This window comes from Artemia franciscana, chromosome 3 (genome assembly GCF_032884065.1).
Source record: "Artemia franciscana chromosome 3, ASM3288406v1, whole genome shotgun sequence".
Lineage (NCBI taxonomy): Eukaryota > Metazoa > Arthropoda > Branchiopoda > Anostraca > Artemiidae > Artemia > Artemia franciscana.
The window spans coordinates 16,114,881-16,128,910 of NC_088865.1; the positions used below are offsets into that span (position 1 = coordinate 16,114,881).

Sequence of the window (14,030 nt, forward strand, 5' to 3'; positions counted from 1 at the left end):
CTGCATTTGACTTTTTCAGCAAAATATCAGCTTGTACTTGGTCAAGAGCTTTAGTCTTAACCAACCTAGAACAGTGTTGACAAAGATAAATAAAAAACTACAAATGAACGCTAGAATATTTTCTTTACCTCTAAAATCTAACAAAAAATGTTTCCTGCAACCTGTACAAAATTAACTAATTCGAGACTAAAATGAAAAGCGTGACACAGCCATAACGTAGGAAATCGTCCTAGAATAGTTAAAAGTGTACTATGACTACGTCACTTTTGCATTGCTAGTCTTAGAGGCCTGCTTCCTCAGTTGTGTCGCCAGGAAAATAACATTTTTGTTTTCAGCAAAAAGAGTTTTGTAGGAGGTTTTTCCTCCTTTTCAGATTTGGTACACTTGTTAGATCAAAAAAAGTAATCTTATAATATATTTCCTACTAAAAATTCATCTATATATACATATATATATATGTATATATATATATATATATATATATATATATATATATATATATATATATATATATATATATATATATATATATATATATATATATATATATATATATATATATATATCTATATATATAAAAATAAGTTGTCTGTGTGTGGATCTGTGGATCAGGTGACGTCATGTTTGTCCGCATATGACGTCTGAATTATTTCACACTAATACAAAAGAAGAAAAAAACTAAAAAAGGTAAAAACTACAAAAAAAAACTAAAAAGAAAAAAAAACTAAAAAAGCTAAAAAACTAAAAAAAACTAAAAAAAGGTAAAAATCTAATAACTAAAAAAAAAACTGAAAAAAATAAAAAAAGGCAAAAACTACAAAAAAAATAAAAACTAATAAAAAAACTAAAAAAGCTAAAAAACTAAAAAAACCTAAAAAAAGGTAAAAAACTAAAAAAAAACTAAAAACTAAAAAAGAAAAAAACTAAAAAAAAGGAAAAAACTGAAAAATAAAAGAGAAAAAGAAAACTAAAAAAATATGAATAAATATATATAAAAATAAGTTGTTTGTGGATTATGTCTGTCTGTCTGTCTGTCGAGTGACGTCGTGTTTGTCCGCATATGACGTCTGAATTATTTCACACTAATACAAAAGAAGAAAAAAAACTAAAAAAGGTAAAAACTACAAAAAAAAACTAAAAAGAAAAAAAACTAAAAAAGCTAAAAAACTAAAAAAAACTAAAAAAAGGTAAAAAACTAAAAACTAAAAAAACTGAAAAAACTAAAAAAAGGCAAAAACTAAAAAAAAACTAAAAACTAATAAAAAAACTAAAAAAGCTAAAAAACTAAAAAAACTAAAAAAACTAAAGAAAGGTAAAAAACAAAAAAAACTAAAAACTAAAAAAGAAAAAACTAAAAAAAAGGAAAAAACTGAAAAATAAGAGAAAAAGAAAACTAAAAAAAATATTAATAAATATAAAAAATATAAATATAAATATAATATAAATTAGCAATCAACAAAGCACCGAGACACAAATGACGACCGGGACACAGGGAGTATAAATGACGACCAGGACATAAGTAAAAAAAAAACTAAAAAAACTAAAAAAATGGTAAAAACTACAAAAAAACTAAAAACTAATTCAAAAACTAAAAAATCTAAAAATCTAAATAAACTAAAAAAGAAAAAAAAGAAAAAAGGAAAAAAATAAAGGAGAAAAACAAAACTAAAAAACGAATGTATATACAGACCGGGACACCGGGATACAAATGACGACCGGGACACAGGGAATATAAATGACGACCGGGACACAGGGACACAACTACAATGGGGACGCCGGGGGGCACAGGGGGATATAAATGACGACCGGGACACCGGGACACAAGGAATATAAATGACGCCCGGGACACTCAAAGAGAAATCACAGACTGGAACACCGGGACACAAATGACGACCGGGACACAGGGAATATAAATGACGACCGGGACACAGGGACATAACTACAAAGGGGACGCCGGGGTGCACAGGGGGATATATAAATGACGATGGCGACTCAGGGAATGGTCGATTAGCAATCACCATCAACAAAGCTCAAGGGCAATCATTAGAATCATGAGGTATAGATCTGAATACGGATTGTTTTCCCATGGACCATTATATGTTGCATGTTCAAGAGTCGGTAAACCTGACAATCTATTTATATGCACAGACAATGGGACAGCAAAGAATGTTGTATATTCGCAAGTTTTACGTAGTTAAAAACATATATATATATATATATATATATATATATATATATATATATATATATATATATATATATATATCTATATTCACAGGTGGGACATAGGGACACAACTACAATGGGGCGTAACTAATATGGCGCGTAACGACTTACGCGCGCGGGGGGGCTTGGGGGGGCGCGAAGCGCCCCCACCAACTAGGTGTTGGGGTGGCGCGAAACGCCACCCCAACAGCTAGTATAATTATAATAAAATGACTATAATATGACGAGGAATATAAATGACGACACTCAAAGGGAAAGCGACCGGGACACAAGGAATGTTCGATTAGCAATCACCATCAACAAAGCACCGGGACACAAATGACGACCAGGACACAGGGAGTATAAATGACGACCAGGACATAAGTAAAAAAAAACTAAAAAAACTAAAAAAAAGGTAAAAACTACAAAAAAACTAAAAAGAAAAAAAACTAAAAACTTATAAAAAAAACTAAAAAAGCTAAAAAACTAAAAAAGAAAAAAATAAAAAAGGAAAAAAAAAATGAAAAATAAAGGAGAAAAACAAAACTAAAAAAACGAATGTATATACAGACCGGGACACCGGGATACAAATGACGACCGGGACACAGGGAATATAAATGACGACTGGGACACAGGGACACAACTACAACAGGGACGCCGGGGGGCACAGGGGGATATATAAATTACGACGGGGACACAGGGAATGTTCGATTAGCAATCACCATCAACAAAGCTCAATCAAATCATGAGGTATAGATCTGAATACGGATTGTTTTCCCATGGACCATTATATGTTGCATGTTCAAGAGTCGGTAAACCTGACAATCTATTTATATGCACAGACAATGGGACAGCAAAGAATGTTGTATATTCGCAAGTTTTACGTAGTTAAAAACATATATATATATATATATATATATATTCACAGGTAGGACATTGGGACACAACTACAATGGCGCGTAACTAATATGGCGCGTAACGACTTACGCGCGCGGGGGGGCTTGGGGGGGGGGCGCGAAGCGCCCCCACCAACTAGGTGTTGGGGTTGCGCGAAGCGCCACCCCAACAGCTAGTATATATATATATATATACATATATAGAAATATATATATATATATATTATGATATATTTTATGATATATTATATCATTTTTAAACTGAACTCTTTTAGTCTACAAGCTTTTTTTAATAATTGTATCTTTCAGAAGCACATCCCGCAAAAATCTTTAAACGATAAAATCTTTTCGCTTTTAGCTTTTTTCCTGTTTGACCTTTGTCCTGACAATATTGAAAATAGTCTAGAATTTGAGTAACCAAATATACTTACATTTGTCTAGTTCTATTATATAATTCGTGTCATTAACAGTGAAGTAGTTAAAGGTTCCATCATCTTTTCCAAGCTGTGAAACAGATCTTCTTAGTGTCTCTAAGGCGGGACTTTCTCTAACTCCGACGATTACTAGAAACAAAGAGAAGAAACATTAAAAGTAATTTATCAGAGTAATAAATTCCGTTCCTGTGTGGATTAAATAAAAAAAAAACTAATTTTTTTAGCTGAAAGTAAGGAGCAACATTAAAACTTAAAACGAACAGTAATTACTCCGTATATGAAATGAGTTGTCCCCTCCACAATCCCTCGCTCTTTACGCTAAAGCTTTTAATTGTTTTAAAAAGTAGAATTGTGGCAAAGAGTCAAACCTTAGCGTAAAGAGCGAGGGATTGTGGAGGGGACAACTAATTTCATATACGGAGTAATTTCTGTTCGTTTTAAGTTTTAATGTCGCTCCTTACTTTCAGCTAAAAAAAATAGTTTTTTTTATTTAATTTCTGAACGTTTTTGAATTAATGCATGTTTGGTTTTGGCTCTCCGCACATAAATTATTAAAATGAAATTTGTATATTAATTCTTTTTTTGGCTAAATGGCTTTCTCTTAGTTTTGATCAGATGATTTTGAGAAATAAGGGGTGGCGAAGGAGGCCTAGTTGCCCTCCAATTTTTCGGTTACTTAAAAAGACAACTAAAACTTTTAATTTTTAATGAACGTTTTTATTAGTAAAAAATACACGTAACTTAAGAATTAACTTACATAACAAACTTTCATAACCTTATATTTTTATTATGTATACGAGGGGGTTTGTACCCTCGTTAATACCTCGCTCTTTACACTAAATCGTAAGTTTTGTCCCAATTCTTTAAGAATGACCCCTGAATCAGAAAGGCCCTAGAATTAATAGTTGAAATTACTAAAAATACTTTAGCATAAAGAGCAAGGTATTTATCTCCTCCTAAATACCTCGCTCTTTATGCTAAAGTATTTTTAGAACCCCTCATATGCGCAATAATCTCTGTTCGTTTTAAGTTTCAATGCTACTTCTTCCTTTCATTTGAAAAAACGTTTTCATGTTTATTTTTCATTGTTTTCTTATAGTAATGCTAGAGAATCCTGCGCCCTTGTCATTGAATTTTTCTTCCCCCATGACAGATTCCTCCAAGGAAAGATCCTCCAACATAGCCCCCCCCCCTCAGCCCCACCACCAAACAAAATAAAATCCCCCTGAAAACGTCTGTACACTTCCCAATAACCATTACTATATGTAAACACTGGTCAAAGTTTGTAACTTGCAGCCCCTCCCCCAGGGATTGTGGGGGAGTAAGTCATCCCCAAAGACATAGTTATTATGGTTTTCGACTATGCTGAACAAAATGGATATCTCAAAATTTTGATCCGTTGACTTTGGGAAAAAAATGAGCGTGGTAGGGGGTCTAGATGCCCTCCAATTTTTTTGGTCACTTAAAAAGGGCACTAGAACTTTTCATTTCCGTTAGAATGAGCCCTCTTGCGACATTCTAGGACCACTTGGTCGATACGATGACCCCTGGGGAAAAGAAAAAAAAAAAACAAAAAAAAAAACGCACCCGTGATTTGTCTTCTGGCAAAAAATACCAAATTCCACATTTTTGTAGATAGGAGCTTGAAACTTCTACAGTAGGGTTCTCTGATACGCTGAATCTGATGGTGTCATTTTCGTTAAGATCCTATGACTTTTAGGGGGTGTTTCCCCCTATTTTCCTAAATAAGGCAAATTTTCTCAGGCTCGTAACTTTTGCTGGGTAAGACTAAACATGATGAAACTTATATATTTAAAATCAGCATTAAAATGCAATTCTTTTGATGTAGCTATTGATATCAAAGTTCAATTTTTTAGAGTTTTGGTTACTATTGAGCCGGGTCGCTCCTTACTGCAGTTCGTTACCACGAACTGTTTGATGAGCATGATTGACCAGATTTTTTGATCATAAAATTCCATATATTGAATGGTGATATTAGGTTTTGTAAAAAAAAATTTCGCTCTTCTGTAAAAAAAGAAATTAAACTCGGTGTTTTCTCCTTTCCAACGGCTATATTATAAGGCATTATATATTTTTTTTTTATATTTTGAACAAAAGTAAAAAAAAATTAAATTTTTCAAATATAGTCTATATTTTCGTAAATTTCTGTGTCTAAAGCTTGTGTGCGGCTCTTAATTATATTTAATATAATTATAATTATAATTATATTTAATTATATTGAATTATATAATTATATTTAATTATATTTATCTGAGACGCCCTTGTATATTTTGATGGCATTTCCTGTTGCACCTCATTTTATGCATTGCCCCCATTCTATGGGACCCATTTCAGAAAAATCTTTAGAGAAAATGTCGGTAGCTCAAGGAAATTTAATTTTTTCATAACGACATATCGTTTAGAAAACATCTTAAAAACAATGGCTGATTGTCAGACTAATTATCTGAAAAGTAAATTAATATTTTCAGAAAATGAAAGTAAATATATAGAAAATAATCGCACTTACTATAGTCTAACGTAAAGCAAAAATGCACAAGACAGCCAAAACTCAACACCTTTATTGAAGATATCATCTCTGCTATTTCAGTCTAACATCTGCTATCTATCAGATAGAAAAGAATTGCCTAAAGCTCACATTCAATATTCACTTCCTTTACTGTTTCATTTTTAATGATATGCTTCGACATTAAAGAAGAACTATCATGTGTTTTGGGATTTTTGTATCACGCAAAAGAATAAATTAATTCTCAATATATTTTTGTATATTATCATGCTCATGGTCAAAGGGATATCTCAAATTTCGTAGCTCACTTCATAGGAAACCTAGATTAAGGTTTTTATGCTTCTCGCGTGTACAACTGTTTGTTAAGCGGTTTGATTAAATAAATTGTTTAAATTATAGTGTACATCTGAATAAGGGAGCTTCACTTTGATTTTACTTTTGATAAAATAAAGTTGGACAATCGTCAAAACTTTCTCCTTTTTGCTTCGCAGATTCATAAGAAAGGCACTGAAAAAATGGAAAGAAAACAAAAACCTGCCACTGATGCAGAATATCGTAGTTCAAGCAACTTTTCTTGTTTTTCATGCCAACATATTTTCTTTCTTTTTTTCAAGTTTCCTATATAGGTTATGTTAGTTTCCTATATAGGGTATTGGACAATGCGGTTCTAATAGTGTACTTCAATTTTTTGATCTGATTCTCGTTTTAGGAGCTGTGAGCTAGTTTATTTTATACTATAGGGCGAGATTTTCTCTTGCTAGGTTGCTAGCTACCACTGCAATCTCGATTGTTTTTCAAGCCAATAGATTTTCCTCGTTATTCCAGCCAAGGCTTTGTAAATTTCTAAACAGTGGTTTTGGAAAAAGTGATTCTAATAGTATAGTTTGTGATTCGATCTGACCCTATTTTTTGGAGTTATGCGCTGCTGTATTTCTCACTACTGGACGCGATCATCGCTTACAAGGTTGCTAGCTACCGCTGCAACTAGGATACTAGGTTACAAGCTGTCACTGCAACCCACATCATGTAAGTATACCATAAACTATGTTTAAAATCCTTAAAAACCTGCATAGCACAGTGGCTAGCATGAGAGAATTCTACTCCGAAAGTTTCAAGTTCAATTCCCGACGGAGGCGATTTTTAAACATGTGTTAGCTTATAAGTAAAAAAAAACTTGTATTAACAATCACTACATAGGATCCTCTTGACTGGCACCATTTATGATCGATCCTTTATGTCACCATCATCTATGTATTATTCCTTTCAATACTTCATTTACTATGAGCTACAATTCGTTCCTTAACGTAAAAATTCTGACCCTTATAAAGCCATTTCCATGACCCTTGAGCACTCTTTGAATTTTAGATTCCTTGTTATTCAAGCCAAAGGACAGGTGGTTTTCTATATAGACGTATTGGACAAGGCGGTTCTAATTGTGTCCTTATTTTCAGATCTAATTCTAGTTTTAGGAGTTATGGGTAATTGCATTCCTTATTATGGGATGTGATTTGTCTCTTTCTTCTGTGACCGTCTATTTTCAGGAACCTTCCAAAATTTTAAAGTCCTTGTCTATTTGTCTTTTTTTTTATCTCATATTCTAATGTTAACTTGGTCTTTCCTGTTTCTCTACTTTCTTGGTTTCTATTAATTTCTATTATTATAATTACTACCAGTTTTTTCTTTTCTTTTTACTGTATGCTAGTTTTTATTCTCCTTCATCTTTATTTCATATGTATTGTTTGAATTAGATGGTTCTTTTAGTGCTTTATAAGCACTTTTAGTGCTTATGCATTTAGTTCTTTTAATACTTTTTAAGTGCCGAATAACTTTCCTACGTTTGTAATAGTGTTTAAGTATTAATGAAATGATTGATAATTGATTGGATGATTGAAGTATTAATTGCAGTAGTAGCTGGCACATTTTTCCTTAGGTCATCTGGATTTCTCACTCATGATACCCCTGAAGTTTCCTCTTGATACGATAATCCGTTCTAAAATATTGCTGATACGTCTGCATCAGCAATACGCATGTATTGCTTTGATTAGTTCAACGTTTCCCCTCTACACTCCTTCGATGACCCAAGGTATAACCTACAACCCGTGCCCTGAGGGCTGTATGGGGGGGGGCTCATCCTAAAATAAATTGTTTCCGGACCTTTCAACTACGCTGAACAAAATGGCTATCTCAAAATTTTGACTCGATGTGATTGGGGAAATGATGGGCGTGTATCTATGGGGGAGGGGGTGCTCTCACATCACTTTCGACTGTTAAAAAGGGCACTAGTCCCTTCAATTTCAAATCGAATGAGCCCTTTTTGAAGTTTTCTATGATAACTCTTTCTATACGAAGTGTCCTGTCTAGAACCAAAATACAAAAAAAATAATAATAATAATAATAATACATTGTGGCAACATCGTTCTATACTTAGGCAGCGCTATTGCGCTGCCTATGACCTCGTATATATACAAGATTCATTAAGTTTAGCATTGCCCATCAGAAGCTAGGAGCCTAAGAAAAACTGCTGGATTTTCGAAAAAGGGGATAAACAACCCCAAAAATTCAAGGAATATCAATGAAAATTACACCATCAGGATGAGCGTCTCAGAAAAATCTAATGAAGAGGTTTTCAAGCTCCCATCTGCAAAAAAAAGTAAGTTGTTTTTTTTTCAGAAGAAAGATCATGGATGCGTGTTTATTTTTCCCCCAGGGGTGATTGAATCAAACCAATGGTTCTAGAAGATCGGGAGAGGGCGCATTCGGAATAAATTTAAAAGTTCTAGTTCCCTTTTTAAATAACAAGAAAGATTGAAAGGCAACTAGCCTCCCTCCCACGTCCCTTTGCTCCTTAAGTTATCCAATCAAAACTTTGAGATAGCCATGTTGTTCAGCATAGTTTAAAGTTCCAATAACTATGCCTTTGGGAGTGACATGACCCCACAGAGTCCCTAGAGAAAGGGCTGTAAGCCATGGAATTTGAGCATTTACGTATAATATTTATTATTGCGAAGTATACAGATATCTTTCAGGGCGGGGCTTCTTCTGAAGGTGGGTTTCCACTGAAAGACTTTTCCATAGGGAGGGAAGTTTTCAGGGGTGAACTTTCCTGGGGAAATTTTACACTGGGGGAAATTGACAGAATTCCTATAAGAAACTCATTTTGTCTTACTTTCTCTTTGAAGACTCAATTTTGCGCGTGAAGATGTTCCAGGGGAACTATCTGGGGGAAGTTTTCAATGGGGTTGGAATTGTCCAGATGATTTTTTGGTGAGGAAGGGGGGATTTTCCGTGCGAGAAATTCATCATTTTGAATTTTCTGCTAGAGAAATTCTCCAGGAATGAATTCTTCACAGGAACAACTTCCCACTGGCAGGGGGGAGGGGTTTGGAAAAAATTCCTGGAAGGATGATATTAAATTCTTTTTCAAATGAAAGTGTGCTAAGGAGAATTTTTCAGGCGGAATCTTCCACAAGAAATTTGACGAAGGAAATTTCCAGCGAAGATCAATTTTCCAGAGGAAATTTTCCGGAGGGATATTTATTTGGGAAGAATTTCCCTGGAGCAGTTTCTCGTGGAGAGAGGGAATTTGTCATGGAGGACGAGCCAGATTTCCCGGCAAAATTTGAAAAACGATGAGAAATGAAAAAAAAGAAGTTTTTTCAACTGAAAGTGAGTAGCAATATTAAAACTTAAATCAAAGAGAAATTATTCCTTATATGAAGGGTTTTCTCCCCTCCTCAATACCTTGCTCTTTACGCTAAAGTTTTACTCTTTGTCCCCATCCTTTATGAACGATTCCTGAAAAACAAGGCCCATTCTATTTAGATTAAGAAGCTATTTAAAATTACTAAGAAACTTTAGGGTGAAGGGTAAGGTATTGAAGAGGAGGATATTCCCCCCCTCCCTCCAAAAAACCAGGATAGTTCCTGTTCATTTTATGTTTTAATATTGCTCCTCACTTTCAGTTGCAAATATTTGTTTGTTTTTTTAATTTAATAAATGGAACAAGGTTAAGATTTAAACTTACTTCCGTCTATTAAGTGATTAAATAAAAAAAACAAGTTTTTTTAACTGAAAGTAAGGAGCGACATTAAAACTTAAAACGAACAGAAATTACTTCGTATATGAAAGAGGCTGCTTCCTCATCAACGCCCCGCTCTTTACGCTAAAGTTTGACTCTGTCTCTCAATTTTTCTTTTTAAAACAGTAAAAAACTTTAGCGTAAAGAGCGGGGCGTTGATGAGGAAGCAGCCTCTTTCATATACGAAGTAATTTCTGTTCGTTTTAAGTTTTAATGTGGCTCCTTACTTTCAGTTAAAAAAAACTTGTTTTTTTTATTTAATTTCTGAACGTTTTTGAATCAATGCATGTTTTGATTTTGGCTCTCCGCAGAGGAATAATTAAAACGAAATTTGCATTTTTTTTTTTTTTTGGCTGAATGGCTTTCTCATAATTTTGATCGAATGATTTTGAGAAAAAAAGAGCGGTGGAGGAAGCCTAGTTGCCCTCCGATTTTTTGGTCAATTAAAAAGGCAACTAGAAATTTTAATTTTTTACGAATATTTTTATTAGTAAAAGATTTATGTAACTTATAAATTAGCTTACGTAAAGAACTTTTGTATTCTCATATTTTTATTCTTTTTATTTTCTTTAGCTCTTTACACTAAAGCTTAAATTTTGTCCCAATTCATTAAGAACGGCCCCAGAATCACAAAAGCCGTAGAATAAACAGTTGAAATTACTAAAAATACTTTAACGTAAAGAGCGAGGTATTAGGAGGAGGTGAGCCCCTCAAATGGGTAATAATTTCTGTTTGTTTTAAGTTTTAATGCTGTTCCTTACTTCCAGCAGAAAGAACTTTTTCATATTTATTTTTTCATTGTGTTTTTAAATAATGCTAGTAAATCCTGCGCTCCCTTCATGGAGATTTTCTTCCCCCATGACAAATTATCGATGGAAAGTTCCCCCAGCATATCCCCCTCTTCTCAGCCCCTCCCCCAACCAAAAAAATCCTCCTGAAAACGCCTGTACACTTCCCAATAACCATTACTATATGAAAGCATTGGTCAAAGTTTGTAACTTGTTGCCCCTCCCATGGGGACTGTGGGGGAGTAGGTCGTCCCCAAAGACATAGTTATAAGGTTTTTCGACTACGCTGAATAAAATGGTTATCTCAGAATTTTGATCCGTTGACTTTGGTAAAATAATTAGCGTGGGAGGGGGCCTAGGTGCCCTCCAATTTTTTTGGTCACTTAAAAAGGGCACTAGAACTTTTCATTTCCGTTAGAATGAGCCCTCTTGCAACATTCTAGGACAACTGGGTCGATACGATCACCCCTGGGAAAAAAAACAAAAAAACAAATAAACACGCATCCGTGATCTGCCTTCTGGCAAAAAATACAAAATTCCACATTTTTGTAGATAGGAGCTTGAAACTTCTACAGTAGGGTTCTCTGATACGCTGAATCTGATGGCGTGATTTTCGTTAAGATTCTATGACTTCTAGGGGGCGTTTACCCCTATTTTCTAAAATAACGCAAATTTTCTCAGGCTCGTAACTTTTGATGGGTAAGACTAAACTTGATGAAACTTATATATTTAAAATCATCATTAAAATTCGATTCTTTTGATGTAGGTATTGGTATCAAAATTCCATTTTTTAGAGCTTTGGTTACTATTGAGCCGGGTCGCTCCTTACTACAGTTCGTTACCACGAACTGTTTGAAAATAATGATAGAGACCCTGATTTTCACGGCAACTGAAACTGAGGTGTTCTTCGCAAAAATTGAGAAACTGAGAAATTGTACCGCACGACGAAGGTATCGCTTGTTCAAAGCAAATTTTATATTATTCTATTTTCTGTTTTTTGGCAGTTCATCTTTTGTCGTTCAAATTTTTCGTTTTTTTTTCGCATAATAGCTCCAGTGTTGCCGTAATTAAGATGCTTGAATCTGAATCTTCGCTGCGACGCCCTTTTGAAGCTTTGGACATTTTTGCTCCTCAGTGGCTTCAGGACCCTTTGATCTACCATGGACACAAATGGACGCTTTTACTCTTAAAATTACAGATTATCACAACAAAAAGTCTGTACTTCAAACTGAAAATAATGTTAGTACCAGTGTCGGGAATGTACTCAAGTATATGTTACATCTAAGATCATCTAAGTGCTTGAGTACAGTTTACTTCGAGTACTTCGTACTGATACTTAAATATAATTTTAATCGAGTACTTCGCACTTATGCTTCAATAATTTTTGGGGACATTTGACCCAAGACTGGTCTACATCCTAATCCGTCACACAAGGCTTGAAGTCTCTGTAAAGATTGAGTTAAGGTCGCAAAGGAATACTATACAAAAAATATATCAAGCTAAAACTTACCTAGGTGACTCTAAGAGCCAATCCTTTATTTTAGATAATTTTCGATTTTTTTGCCAAGTTTCTGGAAAAACACTCCTCTTTTCTACTCCTCTTTTCAATATTCTAAAAACTTGAATCCTGAAGAACTTAGCTATATATAATTTTTAGCGAAATACTTATTAATAGTTAATTATCTAGTTAGAAAAAAACTTACAAGCCTCAGATCAACATAAATTGATCTCAACTTTATCAGCATCAAAATTGACTTAATATTTCTGAATGTGCCCAAAGACTCTGAGACCGAACATGAAAAATTTAATTGGTTAAAAAAAAAATGTAACGGGTGTGGGCGCGAATAAGCTTATATCAAATATATTAAAAATTTAAGATTGCTCTTTTGCAAAAAAAAAAAATATATATAAAAGGAGGAACAGGAAGAGGACCGGTGGCTAAAAATTTGCTTTCAGTAAATAAACAATAAGCTGTATAAAAACTGTGGTTCGACCCCACTGTCTTCGGCTACAATCAAAGAAAGGTTGAGATGGCTGAGTCAAGCTTTAAGGGTGGTACTACTACTGCGAATTCAATGCAGCACTAAGTCGTTGAAGGCCAGCAAAACTCCTCCTTCACCTCAATCTGTTCAGGGCCCCATTGTTTACTCCCTCCCATAAAGTGAATATTTTCTTTAAATCCTTCATCTTGACCTCTTTCCAACCCATTTGAGGACGCCCTGCTTTTAGTTTGGCCCTAGAGGGCTTTACGAAAAGCAGAATTTTCCCATTCTATCTTTCAGCATCCTTCATCCGTGAAACATGACTAGCCATCTTAAAATTTATTTCATTATAGCCTTAAAAATTGGAGTCGGACCAGATTTTTCGTATAGCCGACTGTTTGATATACAGTCAATCAAATGAGTGTAAAATACAGTCTTTTGACGATTTATTTTAATAGAAAACACCTAGCAGATATTCTTCAGCCTTTTAAAGTGTCCATGTTTCAGAATCCTACCTGACCACTGTCATCACCCTGGCTCCTAGGCTCCTATCATTAATTCAAAGACTTTTCCATTTTCTTCCAAACTTTCTTCAGCTAAGAAAAAATATCATGCGCCATGGCTATTCTGTTTTATTACATCCACCATCATTGCAAGTAATGCAAGCTAAATATACGCAAAGTTTCCACTCGATCTATCTTGATCATGCCTAATATCAACACTTTATTCTCTTTTATTTCCAATTTAATCGATTGAGTCTCCTTAATATTAGTTTTCAAACCTATTTTAGCACACTAAACTCTCGAATCCTCCAGAAACGCTTCATTTCACTAGCAATATTATCTAAGCTATTCAACTCATCTTCATAATCTAAATATAGGTTAGGATATATTTAAAACCCATACATAATATATGATAAATTGCAAAAACATATCGTCAGTATGAGTTTAGTGACACAGCTATAAAGAACAAGTTTTTGAACCTAATCGGATTATCTTTTGTACTGTGTTAGATTACACAGTTAACTTTTGGTGAAAAAACCCAGCTGAATTAATTGTGAGGGGTTGCTCACTTTATATCGCCACTTTTGTTAACACGCTGAGTCCTGGGTGCTGATTTGTCT

At 34.1% G+C, this 14,030-nt stretch overlaps 1 protein-coding gene across 1 annotated transcript in view; it reads right to left on the reverse strand.

Annotated features, from left to right (window-relative positions):
- LOC136024940 (ionotropic receptor 25a-like) overlaps positions 1–6,461 on the reverse strand; it is a 126,732-nt gene extending 120,271 nt beyond the window's left edge. The window contains exons 1-2 of the mRNA XM_065700533.1: positions 6,063–6,461; positions 3,533–3,664 (exon numbers count right to left, since the gene is read on the reverse strand). Coding sequence (XP_065556605.1) covers positions 3,533–3,664; positions 6,063–6,129 — 199 coding nt within the window. The 5' untranslated portion in view covers positions 6,130–6,461. The remainder of the gene's footprint in view (positions 1–3,532; positions 3,665–6,062) is intronic.
- Between the last annotated feature and the right edge of the window lie 7,569 nt (positions 6,462–14,030).